General features: G+C 42.1%; 1 protein-coding gene and 1 long non-coding RNA gene across 6 annotated transcripts in view; both read right to left on the bottom strand.

Annotated features, from left to right (window-relative positions):
- Positions 1–16867, bottom strand: part of fat4 (FAT atypical cadherin 4) — a 96220-nt gene extending 79353 nt beyond the window's left edge. For both annotated transcript variants that reach the window (XM_088293840.1, XM_088293841.1), the window contains exon 1: positions 11464–16867. In XM_088293840.1, the coding sequence (XP_088149966.1) occupies positions 11464–16545 (5082 nt within the window). In that variant the 5' untranslated portion in view covers positions 16546–16867. The remainder of the gene's footprint in view (positions 1–11463) is intronic.
- Positions 16868–17379: 512 nt separating this feature from the next.
- On the bottom strand, positions 17380–25302 carry LOC148338537 (uncharacterized). 4 transcript variants are annotated; one of them, XR_015842765.1, is made up of 7 exons: positions 25227–25302; positions 24718–24984; positions 24505–24596; positions 22132–22454; positions 18766–19395; positions 18395–18495; positions 17380–18296 (listed from the first exon to the last, which is right to left on the bottom strand). It is a non-coding gene; the product is annotated as an uncharacterized LOC148338537 (long non-coding RNA). The 4 variants fall into 4 exon arrangements; XR_015842768.1 differs by having other exon boundaries at positions 18395–18534; positions 19211–19395; XR_015842767.1 differs by having other exon boundaries at positions 19211–19395.
- Positions 25303–25518: the final 216 nt, after the last annotated feature.

Here is a 25518-nt window from a genome sequence, read left to right as displayed (position 1 = left end):
TCCAACAATTGGAAAACTGTTCATTTTCCTTTGTTTCTATAAGAACTTTTTGGGGTGAAAATGCACCAGGAAATTTTTGTCTTCTCGACATTCAGATTTTCTTGGATGCATTTGTTAAAGTTGTAGTTTTTTAATTTTTTTATTTATTTATTTTTAAATATACGTTTTTCTACTTAGATTCCGAGATTTTTTATCATAAAAATATATTTTATTTCTCAAAAATAGCCAATCTTTTCTAGAAAAAATACTTTGTACAATTTTAAGATATATCGCATGAATGTTTTATACTATTTTTATACTGTTATATGACTCCCATGAAACAATTCCACAAAAATATATGCCATTGACAAAAATATACATTATTCATGAAAATATGTGACTTTATGATGCAAGATTTATGATTTTTATAACTTTTTGTTTAAAAAAATAAATACATTTTTCCTTGAACAAAAATATTTACAACCTTTTATCTTAAAATATATCAAGAAAATTTAAAGTGCAAAACTTTTTTATCTAATGAAAAAAATTCTCCAAAATTTGTTACGTTATACTGGCAGAGTTTTGATTATTTACTTTATTTTTTACTTTATTTACAAAAATATAAAACTTATTTCAAAAATACACAGTTGTACTCTTAAATATAAGTATGTTCTGGCAGACTTATCTCATTTTTACAAAATATACAACTGCATATTTTCTTGAGAAGATACAACTTTTTTTGGGGGGGGGGACTGCAGTGAGACCAACGCAGGCCTCTGGACAGCTTTTCCCTGGCTTTGCATATCCTCCTGCTCTAGGTATTCGGTTGTGTGGTTTGTCAAGAACAGACCCTTTTCCGAGAAACTTGCCGCAGACAGCGTAAATTGAATTACACGTTGGAGCAGTGCAATGGCCAATACGCTTTTCAAACTGGTGCTGAAAAGGAAGTGTGGATGCTGTCATAACTTTTTTCTTGAAAAGCCTGAGTCGGTATTGACCACGGACTGACGTGGAGATTCTGTCACGGTTTTTGTGCATTGGAGTCATCAACTTCCGTTTGCGTTGTTTGACAAGAAGGCGTATCAATTGCTATGTTAGCATGCCGCTAACTAACTAGCCTTTCAAATCATCCTGGCACGCAGTTCCCCAGCATAAAATCACCACTATTCCGGCGTAATGGGATAACAACCCAAAGAATAATCCCTGACACACAATGGCAAGGTTTCAAAAGACCCCTTTTGAATCCGCTGCGGCGAATTTTACAGCCGCCAACCCACAGACGATGTAATCTCCGCTAAATAGAGTCCTGGGGAAGGGGTGTCTCTGACACCTCCCTCTGCTCCATCCGTCCCCAAAGACAGGGAGAGACCTCATTTCCACAAAGTCCACGAGGGGGGTCGGTATTCCGATCGGAAATAATAACAGTCAAAAAAAAAGATAGGACGGGCTGAGAGAAGGAGGGCAAATGAGGTTGGGTGGGGGTGTGGGGGGGTGGGGTCTACACTGCCTCTGATCTTCCAAGCGAGTACTAATCATATACATCCCAAATGAAGCATCACGGGAATTATCCAATCCGCTAATTTGGCTGCGAGAATGAATCAAAGACAACTCCGAGGGAGGAATGCAAAGCAACAACAACAAACAAACAACAAAATCGACAATGGCCTAATGAATGATATGAATCTGATTTAGCTAAATAAGCAACTTTAATGAGGGGAGGCAAATATATGATTACGAAGAAGGAAGCTCGTTTATTTTTATTATTATTAAGTGGCACCCAAGGAACTCATTTCATTTCAGCACGTTGATTTACGGGATTTTCTCATTATAATGTTTTAGACTCGCTTTGAAATAAAACAAACTAAAGGAATTTAAAATTCGGAACACACATATATATATATATATATATATATATATAAATTATTATCTATCTGTAATTTGTGTAAAAATATAGAATTTCCGAAAAGATACAAACATTTAATTAAAAATGACATGTTATTTCAATATTTTTTCATATTTACACTTCATTTTTCTCAAAAACACAACTTTTTATTTTACACCTTTTATTGAGAAAGTACTCGATTCATAAAGGAGTTGAACTTCCATCCATCATTTTTTTTCTTGAAACAAATTTTTTTTTCATCTGGGAAAAGAATATATGACAACAATAGTCGTGTAACTCTTCTTTTTTAAATTGTAAAAATATCTGACAGGCAGCGTGAAAGGCAGATTACCTTTCCCTCCTGTCTTGAGAAGAAGAGCACATTGCAAGCATTTCCAACAAAGTGTCAACAATTGCGTGAAAATTCTTGAGATTGTTGCACCGAAGCCACCAAACATTTGCAGATGTGCACTGTGCTTGAGGAGCGTCAGCCTCACTTCATATTTCAACGCTTGCCCCCTTAATCACCCGCGCCTCAAGGGGGCAACGAGCAGGGAGATCGCCGATCCCGAGTGTTCCGCAAGACCGCAAGATAGCACAGAGCCGGGGGCCGGACAGGACGTTTTGACAGACGTGGGGTCGAGGGTGGGTGTGGGCTGAGGGGGAAAGCAAACAGGTTCCATATGAGCACAGCGGGCACGGCTGAAGCCCGAGGCCCATTGCGGCCGCCTCCTCGCGCAAAGTGGACGGCGGGTGTCGCGTGGAAAACTTCAAGGTGGGGAATCTTAAGTTTCACACATGTCTGATTGGACTGATTGATCTCAATATGGCTGGCTAGCAAGCCACTTTTTTTTTTTTTTTTTTTTTTTTAAAAAGAAGCTTCCTTCATCGAGCTTCATTTCTGCTTAAATACTTCTACAGTTTCCAAATGTACCGCTGCATCGTTACCAATCAAACAACGTAATGACAGATTGTGACATTTGGGAAGCTTTTCACAGATTCTCTTTGCAGTGTGACAAATATGCTTTACATCTCATTTTATTATGAATGAAAGATTGTCTATCTTGCCAGTTAGCTCGCCCTCCAGACAGAGAGAGCGAGAGAGAGAGAAAGAGAAAGGGAGAGAGTTAGGTGGATAGAACAGATCTTGCTTGTCAGCGTGTGAAATAGAAAGAGACAATAGCTAGCTAGCTTTGTAGGCAGATAGGTAGGTAGAGATGTGGTAGTTGGATAGCAGCAATTTGGGGCAGAACGGTCTGGCCCGGTTGGGGTGGGGGCTGACAATTTTTATGAATATGGGGTCAAGTGCCCAGCTCCTGTGGATAGAATAGATCTTGCTAGCAAGCAAATGAAATAGACAGACAGGAGCTAGCTAGCTAAGTGGGCAGGTAGAATACATGTTGCTAGCTAACTTGTAAAATAGACAGATAACTAGGTTGGTAGGTGAAGAGATAAGACTATGTAGATTGATAAAGTACATCTTGTTAGCTCGCTAGCAAGCAATAGATAGAGAGAAAGACAGAGAGAGAGAGAGAGAGAGATGTGTATTTTTATGGTGATAAGCAGTCAAATTACATCACGTTAGTTTCATCAGACCATAACAAAATCTCCCATACACGTGTGGAAAAATGTCTCTTGTAGTTTGATAATGTACTATATTCCCACTGTATATTATCTATATCTCTGGTTGTGGTAAGTGTCCCAATACTTTAGCCTATTATGTGTAGTCACCATTTTTCAATTGAAAACAGCTGGAAGAAGCAGGAAAAAAAGGTAAAACCATGACAACAACACGGGAGAAAACAAAGCACAAGTTACGTGTGCATGCTAAATCATAAGAAAACAAGTAGTACTAGGAAGGGGGGGGGAGCTGCTTCTGGAAAACTCATAAAATAAGAGCAAGGGAGGGAGAAATGGTGATACAATAACATGGACTCTTACTCTTGTGGTGCCAGTCGATCTTCTCTAGTGCTATGTGGCCTTCCAGCTCCCAACTGGCTCTTAAATAATACCCCCCCCCCCCCCCCCCCATCATCATTTCACCGCCTGAGGAGACGAGCTTATTCGAGTGTTAAAAATGGATCAAAAATATTGTAAAATAGTTGAACATTTACCTTTCTAGTGTTACTGCAACGCAAGAAGACTAAGCTGCCTGGTAGGCTAAAATAACAACAAACAAAAAATGGAAAACAAATTTTCTTCATCATTAACCCAAAAAATTTATTAAAATAAATTTCAATAAATAATATCAAAGTTATAAAATGTTTAATTATCTTTATTAATTTAAACATTTTGTAAATACATAAATGGACACATAGAAATTGAATACAATATGGTAAATGAAATGAATTCAATTAATTTATTAATAATTATCATTATGTTTGAAATGCTTTGAGGCGATTTTCTGATTGCACCAGCATTGCCGTGCTGCTTCGTCTTCTTTTTTTTTTTTTTTTTTTTAAATCTTGCACTACATTTTTCCAAATGTCACAATGGCATCAATCATCTATCTGTTGTCTCGCGTGGGTTGTTTGCAGCCAATGAAAGCAAGTCAGTTATTGAACATGCAGGGGGTGATGAGTTTGTGGATAACTTCTTTTTACGACCTCCAAGATCGACTGTTTGACCTCTCTCTCGTTGGAAAGTGCTGATGGCAAACTAAGTGGAGCGTTTTTGTTTTTTTTTTGTTTTTTTGTGTAATGGGAGTGCAGTTGAAATTTAAACACGAAGTCCCTCTGAAGGCTCGTATAAGACAAACTGGAGGAGGAGTGATGCAGAACAAACTGCGCAGGCCTCTGCTGTAATTCACGGTCTAATTGCAGTATTGGGAGAGCGTTTTCTGCATGTGTGTGTGCGCACAGCATAATTCACGCGTTAATCTGGATGAGGATGTCGCCACAGTCAAGGCGAGGCATGTGGCGTCCCGCTAGGTGGTCGTGTTGGATGAACGCGGTAAAGGGGAGTGGCGCTGGTCGTCTATTTTATGAGACAATGACTGTAAAATGTGAATAAACACGCGTGCTCGTCCGCTGCCAGAAAGACACTCACGTTTGACCATCGGATGAACTCAAAAAGCGACGACATGACATAGTTATTAAAGGGGATGGATTTTGCAAAAGTGACTTTTTAATGGCTTGTGTACAAATAGTTGGCTGCACACTTATTAAATGTGAAATTAAACATCCCTGCATTTTTTTTTATAGCGGTCACAGGTGAGCACTAGCCAGTCGCCGCGCACTAACTGACAAAGAAGCAATCATATTTTGGCATGCACACCTACAGTGCATAGAAAAAGTCTCCCCAAATGTCAGGCTTTTGTGAATTTTTTTTTTTTAATTGGACAAAAAAAATGTCTTGTATGCAATTATCTACTTTCATAAACGAAAATCAAACATTTAGTAAAAAAATAAAATCAAATAAATAAATAATTTGATCATTTTATCCAAACAAATTATTTTCCTTTATTTATTTTATTCATTTTTTTTTTTTATATATTTATTAAAAAAATAAATTTTCTGTTAGACAGCAATATTACACAACTGTTAATTTTGGCAGCACTAATTTATGCTGAACCAATGCCCCCCGATGGCTTGCAATTCCCGAGGTGACATTGAATTTGTTGCCTTTCTGCTCTTCAAGTAAAGTCAACACGAGGTAAACCGCGGTTAAAATAACACACACGCATGCTCGGCACTGCATTTTTCTCTCTGTGTGACTTTTGATTGTCACGCGTCATTTAGTGGCTGTAAGAGTCTGCAAGTTCCCGCCTCTTTCAAGCAAAATTCATCTCTGCTGGGAGTTCCTTGTTTTTCTTTTTAGTTTTTTTTCCCCCTTTTCTCTTGTGGTCTGCACTCTAGATCAAAAACCAAGCGGGGAGATTTTTCTCTTTTTTGTGCAATCAGAACAAGAAGAGTGATCTAAAGTTTCCGTGCTTCGCTTTCACTCGAGCGCGGCCGGCTTGATTAAGAGAAGTTGGGAATGGGAACGTGCAGGTCGGATTTGAGATAAATCATCGCTGGACTATGACGACACCCTTTTTTATAAAGTCAGCTAATATAGTCAAATATTGATGTTATGTTTCAGTATCATTTGTTCGCCTCAAAGCATGATTGTCTATGTCAGTCATTTTCAATACGAATACCACGAGTGCTGCATGGGCTTCCGCGAGTGTACGCCATTGGATTTTAAATCCAGCCCCAGTGTATTTGTTCATTACAGTTCCATTGTATCCAACTTTTACAGATGTTTTAAAGTCAACTCAGAGATTTGTATCTGAATACATTTTATATGTTTAGAAATAATTATTCAAACCATGTGAAAAGACTAAAAACAATGTAGTTCTCAGATGTGAAGATAAAAGGCTGTATTTTCGTAATGGCCTTAAATCCGGTGCGACACTTGGCATAAATCTGCACGGAGGCTGGTTAGACCTAATGTTGGTAATTTCACCACCGGCTGGTTGCTCTACGAGAGGGAGGGCTGCGCCGGGGTGAGTGGTCACAGCCAACGTAAGTCATGGCTAATCAAAGCGCCTTCTTTCATTCCCTTTTTATACAGTACACTATCGCCTGAACCTGGTGTTCACATAGTTATAAAAAAAAATGTTGCGTTAGACGCCTGAGCATCTGTAAGATTTCTCTAAGACACTATCTGTTTGCACCAGTCCACCAATCTTTGATAGAAAACGATCTGGCAAATTGGCAAATACGTAATGAGCCTTGCCATTTAACAGTTTTTTACCATTTCAGTTTTCCAGATCACTTTTTGGAGCGCGTGGCTAAAACAGTGCCTCACTTCAAGTCCCCTCCATCCCACTATGAGTACGGTACTTGAGCACTCTGCTCACATTAGTGGCTATCCAGCACAATGCGAGGTGCTTAGGTACTAGGCCCAAGCCTGTTAGCTTGTTAGCTTGTTAGCTAGCTGGTGGGGAGCGCTGCAAGACCTGCGACAAACTTGATAAGAGATAGTCCACACACCGGCGCTTTAAGATGTTTTTTCACGACTCAACCATGTCAGGATGTGTTGGCCATATTTTTCAGGTTGTACTATTGGTATTTGATTGACAGTTGACAGTTGAGTAGGGCGTACTTTGAGCGCATTCAGTGGACTCATCCACAGCAATTTTTCCACCATTATGAACCCTCATTTCATTCTTGGCAATTTTTAGAATCATTTAATTTTGGAAAGGATTGGTTACAACAGTTTTCTCTGTGGTGGGTCAAATTACAGACAATTATTTTCACTTTGCAAGGACGTTAAGCATCAAAGCGAGAGGCATTAAAATGACCATAATGTAACAAAAAGAGCAGGCTACCTTCGTCTTTTCTTCCCATAATCCCTTGCAACATAGCCTGCATCTGCCACTAAAATCTTTCCATGCCCCGCTCTCCCCCCCTCGCACACACACACACACACACACTTTCCCCTTTCGATCCACAACTCCAACAGTCATTTCCTTGCCTCTTCAATCTAACAGCTCCAGCCCAGGCCCGTGCGTCCATCCAAAAGGTCCACGTCCATCTATGTTCTTTTTACTCATAAATCTGCCAAGTCAAGACGCTGCTGGCACCGACCAAAACATAACAAACGGAAAAGAAAAAAAAAGCCGCCGCTGCTGCTGCTGCTGCTGCTGCTGCTGGATTGTTTATCTACAGAGGCAGCACACAAAAAAAGGAAGGCCTGGCTGTGTTTACTTTGGAGGCGAACAATGACTTACAGAGCAGGAGGGACACGAGCTGGTGTGCCACTTGATTGGGATTCAGTTTTGGGAAAAAGAAAAAAGGCAGCAGTGCAGTGAGCAAGGCCTTGAACGCAATATTTAAGTACATAGAACACAGGAAAATGCTTCAGAATCATCAAAATAGTCAAAGTGTCACCATTTTTTAAGGTCATTTTTAACACTTGTCCACCAATCAAATTTTCTTTGGCTGTTTGCAAGACTTTAAATTGAAGTTACAAAATGTTTGTATGTCATTTTATATTTGCTTTCTTCTTTTATAGTTAAAATGGAAAGCAGAAGGAGAAAGTCGATTAACCCTAATTCCGATTTATGCTCTGCAGTCACTGAACTGAGTTCATGCACATTTGTGCAAAATTTTTCATGCGACCTTTGAAGCATGTTTTTCCCAAAATTTGGGCTAGGATTTCATGTTCGGGTTATTCTATTTGTTTCTGTTTACAACCCGAATTCCAAATTCAACCCAACATTATTTCTCTCTCTGTGTTTTGATCTTTTGGGTCTTTTTGCAACGCAGAGTAGAATTCGACCCGACTTAAAATTAAAAATAAACTCACAGGCTTAAAATTCGAAATGCAACTGAAATGTTGGGGATTCATTCGCATGGGAAGTTGCGCAAAAAAACATTTTTGAGATTGTGCGAGTGATTTTCATGTCAAGTTGAATGATTAAAAAAGAAATAGGTTGGAGATTCCGAATTTCAAAGTGTCACAAAACTCATGCATGACAACACACGAAAGCAAACTTCAGTGAGCTTGAAAGGATTCATTTAGCTTTTTATGTGGCTTTTTTTTAACACTTCAGCATTTTTTGCTTAACAATTATATCCAACAATTTGTTATAAAACCCAACATTCTGGGGAGAAATATACCTCAAACGTGGCACAACAGGTCATACATGACTTCACGTAAAATCTCAATTCAGCAAGCATCAAAGAATTAACTGTTTGTTATTTAGCATATTTGCAAAATGGAGATTTCCCCAAAGTAGGACAAGTTCATCGCTCCATATCCAAACTTCAAATTTTCAGATATTGGCATTCTTCAACAAAAGATTTATTTGGTTAAGTTTCGCACTTGATGGGTGGAAAGGCCCCCCCAGAGACACAGCTATGTGTATACAAGCCATTAAAAAGTCCATTCAGCACAATTCTGTATGTCCCCCAGTTAATTGATGGTTTTGAAGATGTCGCGTGGCACAGATGATTAGCATTCATTCTTAAGGGGAATTGTCTTTCAAAATCCAAACAATCAAAAAGGACAAGATTCATTTCAGGATACGATGAATATCCACTTGGATCGAAATGGAGGGGGGGCATCCTCCGTAACACTATGACAATGCATTCCACAACAATGGCAAAGTGTACAGCCAAGAAGGTATCAGCCCTGCCAGGAAGCAGCACAAAGACTCGGATTCAACATGGAATTCCATTCTTCGGAAAAACGGGCCTGAGTAAATCAAGTCCGAATTACATCCAACTTTCTTTCAATCTATTGAGTATGTCATATACGGACCTCCAAGGACAAATCCAAACAAACGTACACACAATAAGAAAAGAAAGCTTCGACAGCAGGATTCCACAAAGCAGCCAACTTCCCCTTGTGTGACCAATCAATGGAGGGAAATGCGACGGGGTCGTGACCCCTCGACTCGTCTCACAAGCACTACTCTCTCTAGTTGCTACCTGGTATCTGCCCGGAAAAACATTAGTCTAAGTCCAACGATTTACTCTGCGAAAAAAACAGCGATTGAAAAAAAAAAAAAAAAAAAAAGAAATCTCGAGCGCATTTCCACATGTGAACTCCTCTGACTTTTTATTGGATCTCACGCTTCTCGTAATGCGGCCAGATGAGCCGGGGCAAGGTAAAGTCATCTCGGCGTGGCGGGCGGGGGTGACGAAATTCAAGCATCTCCAATATGAAAGTCTCTGAATGACGTCTCATTAAGAGAGCCGAAGTGTGCTAAGTGGGAAGGCCTGAGGGCGAAGGGAAGGAAGGAACACTTGATATTCTGAAAAGGCCAAGGCAAAAATATTCAGCAAACCAAGGCTGGATTTGCAGCGATATGAATTCCTCTATCTGATCTTTTTGTACATTTCAAGTGACACACAAACCGCCTTCAAATGAGGCTAATCAATACTACTAGCTAGCTAGCTTGCTCGCCTAAATAACATGGTACATGATACATAAGCGAATAAATACACGCCATGCACTTTACGAATGCTGCCCCTCTATGAGGCAACTATGGACAGGCAACTTTAGGATGTGAAGTGAATGAAGAGATTATCACGCCTGTAAATTTTGGTCACAATCGGTGAAGGTTTTCGAACGTCGCGTAGTCAAAGAAGCGAAATACAGGCTCGCATTGTCACTATTAATGTCTATTTGATACTTACACACCGCTTGTACTTTTGATATGGAATATTTTATTTAACACAATCACAAATAATTGTGAACCACATCATAGCACAAACTACTGCAGAGGAGGATGGACTGGATTTCAATTTTTTATCTTTTACCTTGACTATCGACCTATAATAATAATAATAATAATAATAATAATAATAATAAAAATTATAATAATAAATTATATATATATATATATATATATATATATATATATGGGGTACATTGGGGTCGTCGACCATCGAGGTGTTCTCGTTTGACAATAAGTCTGCATCATACCAGCAGCTGTTTCTCATATTTTGACCACCCTCATATTGCTAAATACAGTAAATATTAGAACCAGCTGTCACACTACAACCACAATAATAAACACATTGTTAGATTGATCGCCAATGATTCAAAACACAGTATTACAACAACAGGAAAGTGAGAAGTCTCATAGCGTCTCTCATTCGATCACACAGGTGTCCCTCGTTTTGTGCACACATTTGCGTTTCATTGGAGGGGGGGATAAACAATCGCCTCAAAAAGGTGCGTCACGAACACAAACATCAGGCCAAAGCTTCGGTTTCACCCTCTCTGCCCTCAGCAACGTCTCAGCCCGGCTTAAGAGGTCGGCCAATTTTAATGGTCACTTATTGCATGTGGAGAACTTTTCAGTCATATCATGGAACCAGCTGGGACCACCCCCGTGCCAAAACCGCCCCCGGGCTCAAAAGTAGAACTGGCACACACACACAACACACACGCACGCACACACACACACACACATATGTGCGCAAAGTATGGGCCAACGGCCAAATCACGCCCGCTGAATATTTGCAGTATCTAATGTATCTGTATCTATGTATGTATGTATGCATTATTCATTTATTTAATGAAATACATTAATTTATTTCTTATAAATATGGAAAGAAAATTTACAAACACAAAAGTAAGCAAATGGATTAAAATATACTGTACATTTACGTTTAATATTTTAGTGTTAAGTAATTGGTTATTACAGTTCATTATCATGATAATTAGTATTACAAACATATTTTAATTTTTTACCTCATCTATGAATGAGTTGGCCCATCTGTTCCTTTAAAAAAAATCAAATGTGGCCCTTGAGCAAAAGTTTGCCCACCCTTCTTCTGAATCTGTTTTTAATCAATTGTATTTGGAGATAAGACGATACTGCAAGTAATAATGGCACAGAACGAGGCCTTCTTACAAAGCGTCCAAAAAAATTAATGTTTAACAAACCGCAGAGCTGTGCGTAAAAAGTGAATTAATGAGCGGACAAATGCATTAAGTGGCTCTATTGTGTGTGTGACTTGGACTGTGTGTCACCCTCCTCCAATTGCAGTGTGGATCTTGATCTCATTAATATCTCTGACAAATGCCAGCACATGAGTTCATGAACTCCCAAAACAAACAGAGACAATAAAAAAAATTGCCTGTGATGTACTCACCTCAGCACGCTGCGTCCTGGGCTGGCTGGCGTCCGTCTCGATGGCGTACACGTCCACCAGGTAGAGGTCGGAGCCCTTTTCCCTATCGAGCTCCGCCGCCGTCTGTATGACTCCGGTGTGGCGTCCGATGGTGAAGAGGCGTCCGGCGGCTTTCCCGCCGCTGCGCACGGCCACAATGAAGTACTCCACTTTCCCAACGGAGCCTCGCGGACTGGAAGCATCCAGAGAGATGACGTTGGTGCCCGGCGGCTGGCCCTCCTTGAGGATGGTGATGTACTTCGGCTGCGTGAACACGGGGCCGTCCAGGCCCTGAAGGATGATGGTCATGTCAGTCCTGGAGGTCTTTCGCTCGCTGCCGTGGTCGGTGGCAGACACGGTGAGCGTGTACACGAGGCGAGAGGGCACCAACTGCGAGGCGAGGCGGATGTCGCCGCTGTAACGGTCCATGATGAACGTGTCCGAGTCGCCCTCCACCAGCTCGTACTCCACTTCCCCATTTTCTCCCTCGTCGGGGTCAAAGGCCACAACCGTTGTCAGGATGGATCCGATGACAATGTTGGGCTCGGCCACGAGGGCATTCTGGGACACAAAAGTGGGGATGTTGTCATTGATGTCTGTGACCCATAATGTGATGTTTTTAAGGGCGAAACGTCGGAATTCAAACGGCACAGCCTGGTCGGTGGCCTTCACAGTCAACTCAAACAGGTTGGAAAACTCCCTGTCCACCTCCTTGGTAGTGAAGATGAGACCGGAGCTCGGGTCGATGCTGAAGTGGCTTCCTCTGGGGACCTGCTGAACAATCGAGTACTCCAACTGCCCGTTGATGTCCGCGTCCGTGTCATGAGCCGTGATTATCATGACGGAGGCCGAGATGGGCAGATTCTCTGGGATAGATTTGAAGATGTCCCCGGGGGTGAAGATGGGAGGGTTGTCGTTGAAATCCCGCACGTGTATGATCACAGGAATCGAAGAGGAGCGCTGGGGTCGGCCGTTGTCCCTCGCCGTGACGTTGAGCTTGTAAAACGACTGCGTTTCGTAATCCATTTTTTTAAACAAAAAGATGCTGCCCGTGTTGGGACTGATGCTGAACGTGCCGTGATTGTTTGTGGCAGTGATGCTGTACATTATGTCGGCGTTCAGGCCAGAGTCGGCATCGCTCGCCGTCACGGAGGCCACCAGCTCGCCTATTCTCATGTTTTCCTGCACGTCCACAGACAGTGAGGATTTGGGAAAGGTCGGGGAGTTGTCATTCTCATCTAGTACACGAATGCTCAGCATACAGGAGGAGGATAAGGGCACAACGCCAGCATCAACAGCGATTATTTTCAGAGAATAGGAGGCAGTCAATTCATAATCCATCTTTCCGACTAACGTGACTTGTCCTGAGCTGTCATTAATGGTGAACTGTCCCTCCTCATTGCCTTCTGCAATGTGATAATGAACCAGTCCATTGCTGTTTTCGTCGACATCAGAGGCGGAGACGCGCAGCAGCTGGGTCATGTTCTGCGCCGATTCAGAAATGGAGGCCTGGTAAATGTCTTTGGCGAACTTGGGTGCGTTGTCATTGATGTCTCGTATGTAAACCTGCACTTTGGCCTGGTCTCTGAGGGGTTTAGGGAGACCCTGGTCCGCCGAGATGACGACGAAGCTGAAGACAGCGGCGCCTCTTTGTCTCACGAGCGCCTCGCGGTCCAATCGCAGCATGCTCGTCAACTCCCCCGTGATGACGTTCAGCTCAAAGTTGGGCTGCGGAGACTCAAACGAGTATCTGACGTCGCTATTTGGCCCAAAGTCCTTATCTTCGGCGTGGACCAAGCCGACCAGCGAACCTCTCGTCTGCTCTTCCTCAAAGTGAAAGACGTAATTGGTGCTGTTAAACAGGGGGCGGTTGTCGTTGACGTCGTCTAAGATCACGCTGACATTGACGGTAGCGCTGAGCGGTTCCACAGCGGAGTCTGTAGCCACTACCACTAAGTCATATCTGTCCTGCAGCTCCCGATCCAGCTCTGCTTTGATGTACAGTTGCCCATCTGGGAAAATTCCAAAGAGGTCTCTTGTGTTGCCGCCGATGATGTCATACATGATCTCGCCGTTGAGGCCCGAGTCTTTGTCGGTGGCCTCCACCCTGAAGAAGCGGCTGTTGACGGGTTCTGACTCCAGGATGGCGACCTCGTAGGAGAACTGGCTGAACACAGGCGAGTTGTCGTTGACGTCGTATACACTGACAAAAAGCACCAAGCTGGATGTCTGACGGGGGACCCCCATGTCTGACGCCAAGACCTCTATCTCGTAGGACGTGGTGGTGACCTCCAGAGGCCCGGTTAGCGTGATGAGGCCGTGCTTCTCGTGAATGTGAAACAGACCTCTAGGGTTTTGCTTGAGGCTGTAGACCACCACACCATTGGCGCCCTCGTCGGGATCAGATGCCTTAGCTTGGAAGATCACATGACCCGTGCTCCAGTTCTCCACGGCGCTCACATGCTCCACAGAGTGAATAAAATGGGGGGCATTATCGTTCAAGTCTTTCACTGTGATGTTGACAAAGGCCTCTCCGGTTATTTCGCCTGCTCTGGCTACAACCTTCAGGTGATAAAAGCCCTGCTCTTCTCGATCTATCTGACTAGACACTGTGATTTGACCATCGGCGTTGACAGCAAAAAGCCCCCTGTGGTCCCCGGAGGTAATCAGATAGGAAATATTGGAGTTCAGATCTACAGTGGTGGCCGACACCGTCCCTATCACCATTCCCAAGCCCACATTCTCAAACATGACAAAGCTGTAAACTCTCTGGCTAAAGATGGGTGGATTATCTTGTGTGTCTATTACAGTCACAGTGACAATGGCGTGGGTGAGCGAGCGCAGCCCACCGCCATCTGCAGCTGTCACCTGCAGCTGATAAGTGGTTTTCACTTCTCTGTCCAACGCCGCCAGCGTGGTGATTTTACCTGTGTTGCTGTTAATGTGAAATTTGGAGGTGTCGCCCACTGTAATGATGTATTTCACTGTGCCGTTGCGACCCAAGTCAGGATCCGTGGCGGAAACAGTAGTGGCGTAAGTGCCATGGGGCTCATTCTCTTTCACGTTTGCAAAATATTGCACGGGGTAAAAAACGGGCCTGTTGTCATTGATATCCCTCAGGGTGATGTTGACTTTTCCAGCAGAGTGCAACGGGGGCATGCCTGTGTCTGATGCCTGGATGTGGAGCAAGTAGGAGGCCTGATCCTCCCTGTCCAGCTCCCCAGCGGTGCTCAAACGCCCCGACGCAGCATCCAGGCGAAACAGCTCGCGAACACCGGGCGCCATCTCTGCATCGAACGAGAAACGGACTGTCCCGTTCTCGCCCAGGTCATCGTCAGAGGCCGAAAGCACAAGCAGCTCGGTGCCAGCGGGAGCGTGCTCCATCAAGGAAACGTGATACATATTCTGTGTGAATGTGGGCACTTGGTCGTTCACATCAGTAATGCTGACGATGAGTTTAGTGTAAGAAATCTTGGGCTGCAGCCCCTGGTCTTTGGCGCTAATGTTGAGCACAACTTGGGACGCGACCTCCCTATCCAACAAAGCGGCGCTAGTAACCAGGCCGCTGTTTTCGCTGATGGAGAACCAGCCCAAAGTGTTTCCAGACACCAGCGAGTAGCGGAGGTTGGCATTCTGCCCGGAGTCGCCATCTGTTGCAGAGACCCCTTTTATGTAGCTGCCTTTGGGGATGTCTTCGCTGATATCAACCCTGTACAGTGCCTCCTGGAATATCGGCGGGTGGTCATTGATGTCATTGACGAATATTACAAGACTAGCAAAAGACGAGCGCGCCACTGGCTTGCCATTGTCTGACACCGACACCGTTAGGTTGTATGAAGAAATTCGCTCCCTGTCCAACACGCTGGCAACTTTGATCAAACTCAAATTGGGCACGGCGGACGTGTGCACCTCAAAGTGTCTTTGCTCATTACCTCCTAAAATTGACACTGAGATGTTACCATTAGCAGTGGGGGAGTCGGAATCAGACACAGTGAGCAGTGCTACTACTGTGCCAATTTGCGCATTTTCATCGACAGACGCAAACTTGGACGTGGTGGGGAAGTACCTGAACTTCACCACAGGGTCGTTGTCGTTCACATCCAACAATTTGACGGTCGCCTCCGTCCTACCGGACAACGACGGAGCCCCGCTGTCCACCGCGTGGATAGTCAACGAATACTCCTTCTTACTTTCATAATCCAAACTTTGTTTTATGATAACAGTACCGTCTTTAGGGTCGATTTGGAAGGGGGTGCCCTCGTCCAGGAAGTACCTGATCTCTGCGTTGGTCCCATCATCCTGATCGGATGCCGTGATCTGCAGGATGCTGGAGCCCACCGCAGCATCCTCAAACACGCTCGCCTGGTACTGTTCACGCTCAAACGCGGGCGGGTTGTCGTTGATGTCCTGGATGGTGACATTCACCTGCAGGTAGCCAAACTTCTTAGGGTCCCCCTTGTCCTCCACTTCGACCAGAAGCTGGTAGAACGGCGTGAGCTCCCGGTCCAGGCCCCCTGTCGAAACCAGGTGCAGGAATGCACCCTCACCACTGGGATTGACTGTAATATCCAACCGGAATTTCCTCTGCTGGTTGCCCTTGACTATTCTGTAGGTGGTGTGGTCCACGCCGTTACTCCCGATGTCAGAGTCGGTGGCGGTGTCCAGGATGACCTGCCGGCCGCTGCTGGCATCCTCTTTAAAAGACACCACTATGGATGCGTCCGGGAACACAGGCGCGTTGTCGTTAATATCCAACACGACGATCCTCACCTCTGTGGGGTAGGTAGGCTGGCTGGAAAGCACCACCACGTTGATGACATCGCTCTGCAGCAGCTCCCTGTCCACCACAGACGAAGTGGCGATCACCCCCGTGCTGCCGTTGATGGCGAAAAGTCTGTGGCTCTCGCTGAAGCGGTACGTGAAGCCGGCGCGGGTCTCTATCTGACCCACGTAGGTGCCCGCGGGCTGCTCCTCCAGCATGCGAAACTCTTGGCGGACTTGCGTGGACGCCGAGTAGCGCGACAGAGTCCACAGCAGCAGCAGGAGCGAGTGAAGCCGCGCCATGGTCAGGTCAGCCAGCCCGGTGCAGCTTGATGCATCCACGCTAGAGCATTATAATCCAAACTCGGGGAAAGTGGAAACTTAAATTGCAATCTTCTTTTGAGCACTTAACTCCAGCAGTGACGTGCGCTCCTCATCAATGCAGCATCCGCGGGATGGTGAAAAGCAATCCTGTAGCATACAAGAAACTTTTTCTCCCTCTCCCTCACGTTAATTCCCCCCTCAAAAAACGCTTCTGAATGTCACTCAAAGTTCCCGTGCATAAAAGTACATCCAGGGAACGGCGCGCATCCGTGGAGGGAATAACGGTCCACTCACGCTTGCACTCAACATTGCGCCGCTACTCGGCAAAGTCTCACTAGAAAAAGTTAGAACAAAGCTGGAGTGGGGGCAAGCTCCCTCCCAGCGGCGATCCCATTGGACAGGGCTGAGCGCGCTCGCACCGCCTCCGTCACTTTCCATTGTTACACGCACACGCGCATCACACTCGCGCGCAAACACACAAACTCGCGGTTCCTGCTACTCCAGGAGCTGTCGATCATGTTGTACGCAGGTAATTATAAACCTCATACAAGTCATAACTAGCCCTGTAAATCAGAGAAAGTTTAAAGTGTTTTGAAACGCCCAAAACACTAAAGCAATACATTTTCAAACGATTACATGAAAACAACCTCCAAAAGTTAATGAATCACGACATCATTACAATAATAATCACATATTCAATCCTATATAACGTGAAACGAAGTTGCATTTTATAAATAATGCACTTTAGGACATGATTCATTGGCTAATTTAATGTAGCAGTTAGAAGATAATTCACTGAAAAACAAGAAGATAATTCACTGGAAAACAAAACAATTTTATTAAAAAACATCTATTTTTTTACATTTATTTTACGCAAATATAAAAGGCATTTCCATACTAAGTTTATATAAATAGCCACAGTTTCAGTTTACACGGCGATGGGACACTTTTAAAGATGGGTAAGTAGCAGCATCTAGCGGCCAAAAAGTGCTACAGCAACAGTCAAATTTCATGGAGAGCCTGTTTCAAGTGTAAAATACTGAAGCTCTAGGTTAATACGTGTTTTGTTATTAGTGACCAAAATGTAAAAATAGTATTTTTCAAAAACTAAAACGTTTAATTAATCATTTAATTCAAATTAATGTCACATTGCTCCTCCTAAAGTTGAGCTAAAAATGTAAATGCAATCATCCAAAAAACAGGAACAGATAAATGGATGGCAAAGGAACAAGAAAAAGGGTAACAATGGATGCTCTTGGAACAAGATGAACAATTCAAAATGAACAATGATTAACAATGCTATGTAATTGTAGTAAAATTGAGTAAAATATACAATGTTATAATATTGCAACTATTATCAATGTTATGAGTTACCGCTGTAACTAACGTTACCAACGCTGGAAGTTTTACTGTTACTAATGTTAGTAATGTTGTAAATGCCATGATGAGACAGCTTGATGTCTGGATGCAAAGTAGGACATGGGTAAACTCCAGTGATTTAATTAAGGATGGACTGACAGGGGCGAGAAGACAGACAAGAGAGAGCGCCAAAGCAGATTATGTCCTGCAGGAGACGTGATTAGCATTAGCGGGACGCTAAGGCGGCCAGTTTGCAGGCAGGCAGGACACTGTTGATGGAGTAACTTGAATTGTCGTTTTGTTGGGGACAAGCATCATTTCAGGACTATTGCACAAGTAAATAGCTTTCCTCCATCTACAGTATGCAGGAACTGGAACACAGACCAAAATGAACAGTTTAGGAACAGGACCATGAACAAAGATTAATATGGATAGATAGAACTAATATTCTATACAGATCTCAAAATACTTATAATAATGGACTTGATGGTACCGGAACAGGAAGAATGGACCAGAGATCCAAATGGCAGCTCCAGGGACAGGAATGGCGATACAAAGCTGGTCCATGAACTGGAACAGTGATCAAAATGTAAGCATCAGACAAAGATCCTAAATGGACAAAACGGGAAGATGGATATAACTCGACAGACAAGACACAGCAACAAAGATTCAAATGGACACACCAGGAACAGGAACATAAGACCAAAAATGAATGAATCGGCAACAAATATGCAATTAGATGGAGCAAAACGAGAAAGAAGAAAAATATCCAAATGAACATCCAAAGCAGAAACAATGTTTTAAATGGATAGCCCAGGAACAAGACCCAAATTGACTGACCTGGAAAAAAGTTCCAATTGGGAATAGGAAGAAATATTCAAATGGATGAAAAAGGAAAAAAAAATGATTGGGCGGCGAAGGGACAGGAAAAAGAGCAACACTACAGAAGAAAATCCAGGAAAGCTGAAGAAATAAAGGACATAAATATAAGATAATAACATTAAAAACGTTGGAAAGACCAGGAACAAGGACAAATATCCAAATAGACTGGCAAGTAAGACTGAAAACGGATGGAACAAGAACTGAGTCCAGTTGGACTGAACAGGATCAGCAGCAGCAGCAGAGATTGAAGTTTGTTTGCCCAGTTTGTGCTAGCGCATCCGCTAAGCCAATTGACGAGCCTCATACGCAGAATAATTTACCTTCTGAATACAGTTTTTGTAACATGGGTTTATTATTGTGTACATACGAAATGCATGGGGTTGACGTTTTATGGTCCTCTCACTTTTAAGTGATTTGCCGCCATGTATGTGCAATTCCAAATTATTTGCAGATTTTTGCTATTCATGGCAGGCGGTTCGTTGCATTTCGACACATTGGGAGCCATTCGGGACTTTGCTGAAGGACATCGGCTGTGGGGCCTCGTGCATCGTTTTAATCCGCAGCGGGCCTCACTTCCTTCCCTTCTGTCTGCAAAAAACAAAAATGACTTTAGCACACAGGCAAAGTGTACTCTCAATAATGTTTTTTTAAGCACGAAACAGGAAGTTAGGCGAGGTCTGTAAATAAAGTCTGCAAAGTTATTTTCCAGACGTTAGTGGAGACCTTTTTTATTCGGTTTTCCCTTCAAAGCTGCAACTTTGGTTGGCAGTCACTCTGTCTTTACACACGCAGACGGACAATTATGGAGACCAATTCATCAATCATTGATATTCATCACTGATCAGCAGTTCTATTGAAACATGTTCATGTGACTCTTAGCAATGTATTCAGCCCGCTTCTATTTTTACATATTTTAGTTTTATTTTTTTTAAATGAGTACATTTTTGTATTAATCAGTTGTTGTTTTTTTGTGATTGTTACAAAGATCCTTGACTTCTGTAGTCGCTGAGCATGGGTGTGCAAGATGTTTTTGACCTGATGTTTCCATTTTATTAGGACATTTGCAAACAATTTTCTTTCATAATTTAAAGAACTTCAGCTGTGATTTTGTTGTTTGGGATTCAGTCTGCAAACGAGTCTCGTGCGAGAATATAGGATGCTAGCGAGAGAAAAAAAAAAAACGCATGACCTGACACCTATACAAATAATCACCTACACCTGTGCTTATAAGGATGATGAGGAGCACCTCCACTCCCACCCGTGGTGAGACCATCTGCAGCAAATGCAAGGTATAATAAACATGATTCCAACAGCGATAGAGAGAGAGAGAGAGAGAGAGCGTGAACGATAGAGAGAGAGAGAGAGAGAGAGAGAGAGAGAGAGAGAGAATTATTCACATTCAGTTCATATTATAGCCCAGTGTTATATTTTTAGGTGAGAGTTAGCTAGTGTTGCCAGGCAGTAATATTCGCCCAAAGTCTTCAGAATGAACCGTGCCTGCGTCAGTGCTGTGTGAGTGAGCGGGCTCTTAGAATTAGACAGTTCCGATGGCCAATCAGATCACGAGTTGGTTACAGTGAGCCTTCTCGCAGAGCTCACAGAGTGAAGGTGTGAACGTGTTCAGTGACTCGATATTCACTTGTGAGTGAGCAGTGGCGACCGTTCAAAAAACTAAAATATATTGTTGCTCTTTTTTAAGCCACAATGGATTAAAGAGGGAAAAGTGTGGATTTGATTGCTGATATACTTGCAAGGCCATTTTCAAGACTGACCTTTCAAGAGAAGCTCTCTCTCATGAGCTGAGGTGGTCCAACACTCAGTAGTGCGTACAAGTGGTTCTGTATTATTTCGCCATGCTGCTTAGGCATGAAATAATAAGTGACATGTTTTATGCATGTCTGCTAACATTAAGACGAAATAAGATGATATGAGTTTTTTTATTTATTTATTTATTTTTTTACAAGCAACTAATCTGACTCACGCAGATAGATTTAAGTGACTTTAGACTTTAAGGGAAAGAAGCTAAAAAAAGGCAATTGTTGGAGAACAACAGTGGTCTTGTATTTACCATGCTTCTGCTTCTCTTAAATGGTTGTCTGGTTTGTGGACGCTAAAGACAAAGGTATGCCGGAAGACGTCATAAAACAGAATTACTACATCGCAAAGATGACGGCAAGCATTAATACCACCACCCTGCAGAAATGATTAAATATAATGAAATACATTTTAACCAGAGTGAAACAACATTAAAGTGAAGTAAAAAAATACAAACGCATAGTACAAGTAATGAAAATGGGTTGACTAACAAAATTAAATTTAACAAATCACAACACCAGCAAAATTACATTCAAAATTATTTATTTTTTAACCAATGACGATAAGGTTAACAGAAAATGCATGTTCATTAAAAAATAATGAACATATGTATTAAAAAAAATATCTAATGAGAATAAGCATAGTTCATTTATTACACCCACATTATAAAGAATGAGCAAAAACAATTGGGAAAATTGACTTCATTTATTTTATTTTTATTAATTGCCATTAAATGTACAATTCACTTTAAAGGCTAACTAAATCAGTTTAGAAAGTTGTTCCATTTCTGATTTCTATCATTTTTTTGCAATATGAATGACCTTATAATCAGAATTAGTAGTTAAATAATAATAATAATAAATACAATAATGAGACCAATGCTGACTTGTTAGCAATAGAAAAACGGAATCATGTATTCAATAAATGTATTGTCTTTAAAATGAATGAATGAAAAAGTAGTAAATTCACTATTTTACAACTTTACCTCAGAATTTTTTTAAGTAGTTTAAGCATTATTTAATATAACTTTTGGTAGATTAATTACAAATAAATGTAAAATTCATTTTAAAGGGTATGGAAATAAGTTAATCTAAATGTTTTATACTGCACATAACACGTTTGTACTGCAATACGTTTTCGTTTGCAGACGTGATTAGAATGAAGTGGGTGTAATACCAACAATGGTCAACAGAGGTCACGGTTGCCTTGTCTTACAGATCCTTGCTCACAGTGTCGTCATTCATGTGATTGTTAGCAAGGTCTTTGCACAGGTCAGGGGTCCGTAGCATGTTGAATATAAATAAAATATAATTTAAAAAAAACAAGGTAGTGGTGGGGTGGTATTGGAAGTGTCTTTAAAAATCACCGTTTTCCCTGAACGTGTTCAGGTCGCATTATGGTAAGCGAATGTCCTCCCCTGAGGACAGTTACTGTCATCTCAAAGCAAAATCAATGCACCTAGTCTGCTTTAGAGATAATGTAGTGTTTTCCTCCAGGGGTTGTACTCACAAGACAATGTGTGCTTGACTGTTAGCAAAGAATTAATCTTCTCCAAAAGGCCCAAAAAGCAATTTTGGCGCATTAGGATTTTAGGAGCGGACTTGAATACCTGTGGCACAAAAGCGGGAGTTTACAGAGGGGATTATGTTAACGGCTCAGGTGAGTCAATAAACGCTGACTTTGTGGAGGTGACGGCGGATAGGCACTTTATTGTCGTCCATCTGCACTAGATTCGATTGTGTATTGTTTTATTTCATTGAGAACACTTATACTTGCCTGCATTCGATGGGTGGACAGGACAGACTGATGGACAGGTGGAAGGAAAGGTGGGCCTAAAGAGGATGAGAACACAGATGGTGGTCTTATCCTTAGTCAGACATGTTAACAGAAAAATGGCCAGAGAGGTAAATGGATGGATGGACAGACCTGTTGACAAGACAGATGGATGAACAGAAAGAACAAATGTTGACAAGACAGATGGATGAACAGAAAGAACAAACAGCTGGCTTATTAGTTTGGATGGTTTTATTTTGTTTTGACTCGTTTTTTAAAATGTTTGTTCTAAATATTTTTTTTGCAGTTTTATATTTTAGAACATTTTTCATTTTTGTGTTTTTTATTAGTTTTAGTTTTTTGTAAAGTACATACAAATCTCAACCAACTCACCTTTTTCTATAGCTACGCATTTACAGCAATAAAGTGAAATAAACATATTGATAATAAACTCCAAAAGCTCATATCTGACATTGATTGACATGAGCGAAGACAAATGAAATTTTTGCAATAACTATACTTAGTTTTTGTAGTTTTTATAGACAGACAGACAGTTACATTGATGAAAGGACAAACAAAGGAAAAACTGAAAATATTAAAAGCCTTGCCAATGAACAGACGTATAAAGATTGGAAATCTGACAGGCAGAAAGATCAAGGAACAAACATTCAGAGACGAAATATAGAGGACAGGATATAGAGGATGGGTAGACGGCTGCAAATAAAACAGCAGGGTGTTTGCATTAAAATAGGACAATAATCCCCAAAGGTTTGAAGGAGAGCCTAGTCAAGAAGCCTCTGAGGACACTTGAGAGAAATACAAACATACATCAGTGAGAATAAAACCCGATGGCTTGTCAGCGTGTAAATCATTTCTTTACATTGAGCCGTCTCTTTTAAACACCTCCTCCGCTGCCGCAATTACCTGGGGATCCATGTCATGTTTGTCAAGATAATCACTGTGAAAAAGAAACTGCCGTGCCATCAAATGTAAGCGTAAAAGAAAATATCTGACTTGGGGCCAAAAGAAGCTTTCAACCTCACGACTGGACTCGCTCAATCCAGCGATCACGTGTCACAAATGGTAAGCAGAGGTGCCGGCGGATCCCCGAGGCACGCATTAAGTCAAACTCAACATCAGATGCGTTTACGGTATCGAATCTCTCATTGACTGTGAAGCGCCGAAAGGAAGCATAAATCAGAAGCTGCACTCAGACTCAGGCCTCAAGCTATGTTTTGAAAAAGCCTTCTACCGGTGACACCTGCTTTGAAGAACAACGTCCATCTCCTTATAAGCTCTGACAGAACCTCCAAACTCAACTCCATTTGGGTAGAATAGAATGGAAGTTGTTGAGGAGAAAAAAAAAAGTCATTCCACTGAGGTCGCTAGTTGTGCAGTTTCCGACTCAGCTAATCTGTGCTGTGCGGTGTAATTTCCACATTGGAGTGTTGTAGCTCATGTCTTCATTGTGAGTCTTTAATTTGACATGGAATCCTGAGGAGACCGTGCGCTGCTGCCTTGCTTGTTCCACTTTGTGTTTTCCGGCTTGGTGACTAATCCCCAAGAACACTTAACACGGAATTTTGAAGTCTTCAGAGTTCATCTCTCTATCATCCAAAGAACATGTGTCGGAATTCTCTTGAGTGACCTGGTCTAATCTTCACTGAAAGATCTACATTCAGATAAGCAGACGGATGGATGCAAAGACAGACGGAGCAAGCCAATAACAGATATGTTAATGGCCGAGCTGGGAAGTCCGTACCGGAGGCGGAACGGCCAGACGCCCTATTTTGAGGCGGGGGGTGACACATTTTAAAAAAAGGACTCGATTAACAAGGCCGGAGGTGGATTTTAGTCTGACCCTTGTGCGTGTGATGTGGTCGCAAAGCGGCCAAAAGTAACAGTAGCAACAATTTTTAGGAATAAGGCCGGAGGGTCAATGCCTAGGTCACGGCCGGAGGGCGGGTGGGACAAATTGACAGACCAGAGATGGATGCATGAATGGACAGAAAGAGAGGAGGACAGACCAATTTACCGACTTAAATGAATGACAGAAAATGCAAAAATATAAAAATAAACTAATATTTCAAAGTGAGAAGGGGGCTGTACCATATTCATTACGGCTCTGTCATGAACTTCCAGTCGTCAAACTTCACTTGAAAAAAGATCAGTCTCATGAAACTTCACTGATGTCAGCTCCACTGCGGCTGAACAACTTTTGGCATGAGACACAGATTTTTGCATCACAAATCAGAATACAGAGATAAGCGATCATGACACGTCATTTAATTTCAGTCTACTTCAAGGTAATATGGTGGTTGCCTGTGACGAAGGCGCACCCATGGACAGGGATTAAAAAAGAAGTTGTATCTGTCATTTTAAAGAGAGACAAGAGGAATGTTAGTGATTCTATAGACATATTTTAGTTGATGCCAGAAATAGTTTAGAAATTTGTTGAAAACTCTCTTATGTAGATGACACGTGTTCTGCCCTCGCCACGTCACCGCTACAGCTACGCTGACAGACAACTCCTTCAATGACCACACCTGTCGACTGTTATTCATCGTGGAGGCGAGTCAAAGCGTAACACTGTAACAACAAACACATAAACACACTTAAATGATGATGCAAAATAAAATACGTCAAAACAACATGCCCCACTTGTCTGCTAGATAAACAGTGGAATAAACTAGCATGCTAACGTTCGCAAGCTAATGCGCTAATCGTTAGCTTAAATGCTAATTGTAAGCAAATGAATGTTCATTCACTATGAACAAATTCCACTAATTAATACTGACTTATACATCCCCGAATTTTGACAACATACATACACCCATACGGAATGTGCATGGCTCAGAAAGCAAAGCCGCAATCGATCTGTCACAGATGTACTAAGCAGGAAGTACCTCACGCTACAACATCCGGTTTGCTTTTTCAAAATAATATAAATTTACTTTTACAAAATAAAACAGATCTCTCACTATAGAATCAGAAAGCAAACACTATAAAGCTCTTCAGGACCCAGAATAACACGCAAACATATATCCTCTGCCAAAAATGTAATATCAAGTTTTGCAACCATCATTAGTTGCACATAATTGTTGGACTACAGGTTAAGTTACT

The sequence above is a fragment of the Idiotropiscis lumnitzeri genome, chromosome 4, assembly GCF_059441095.1.
Source record: "Idiotropiscis lumnitzeri isolate Australia: NSW breed Sydney's pygmy pipehorse chromosome 4, RoL_Ilum_1.0, whole genome shotgun sequence".
NCBI classification, from domain to species: domain Eukaryota; kingdom Metazoa; phylum Chordata; class Actinopteri; order Syngnathiformes; family Syngnathidae; genus Idiotropiscis; species Idiotropiscis lumnitzeri.
The sequence above is the reverse complement of the archived record's forward strand: the minus strand, read 5'-3'. Positions and strand labels throughout refer to the sequence as shown.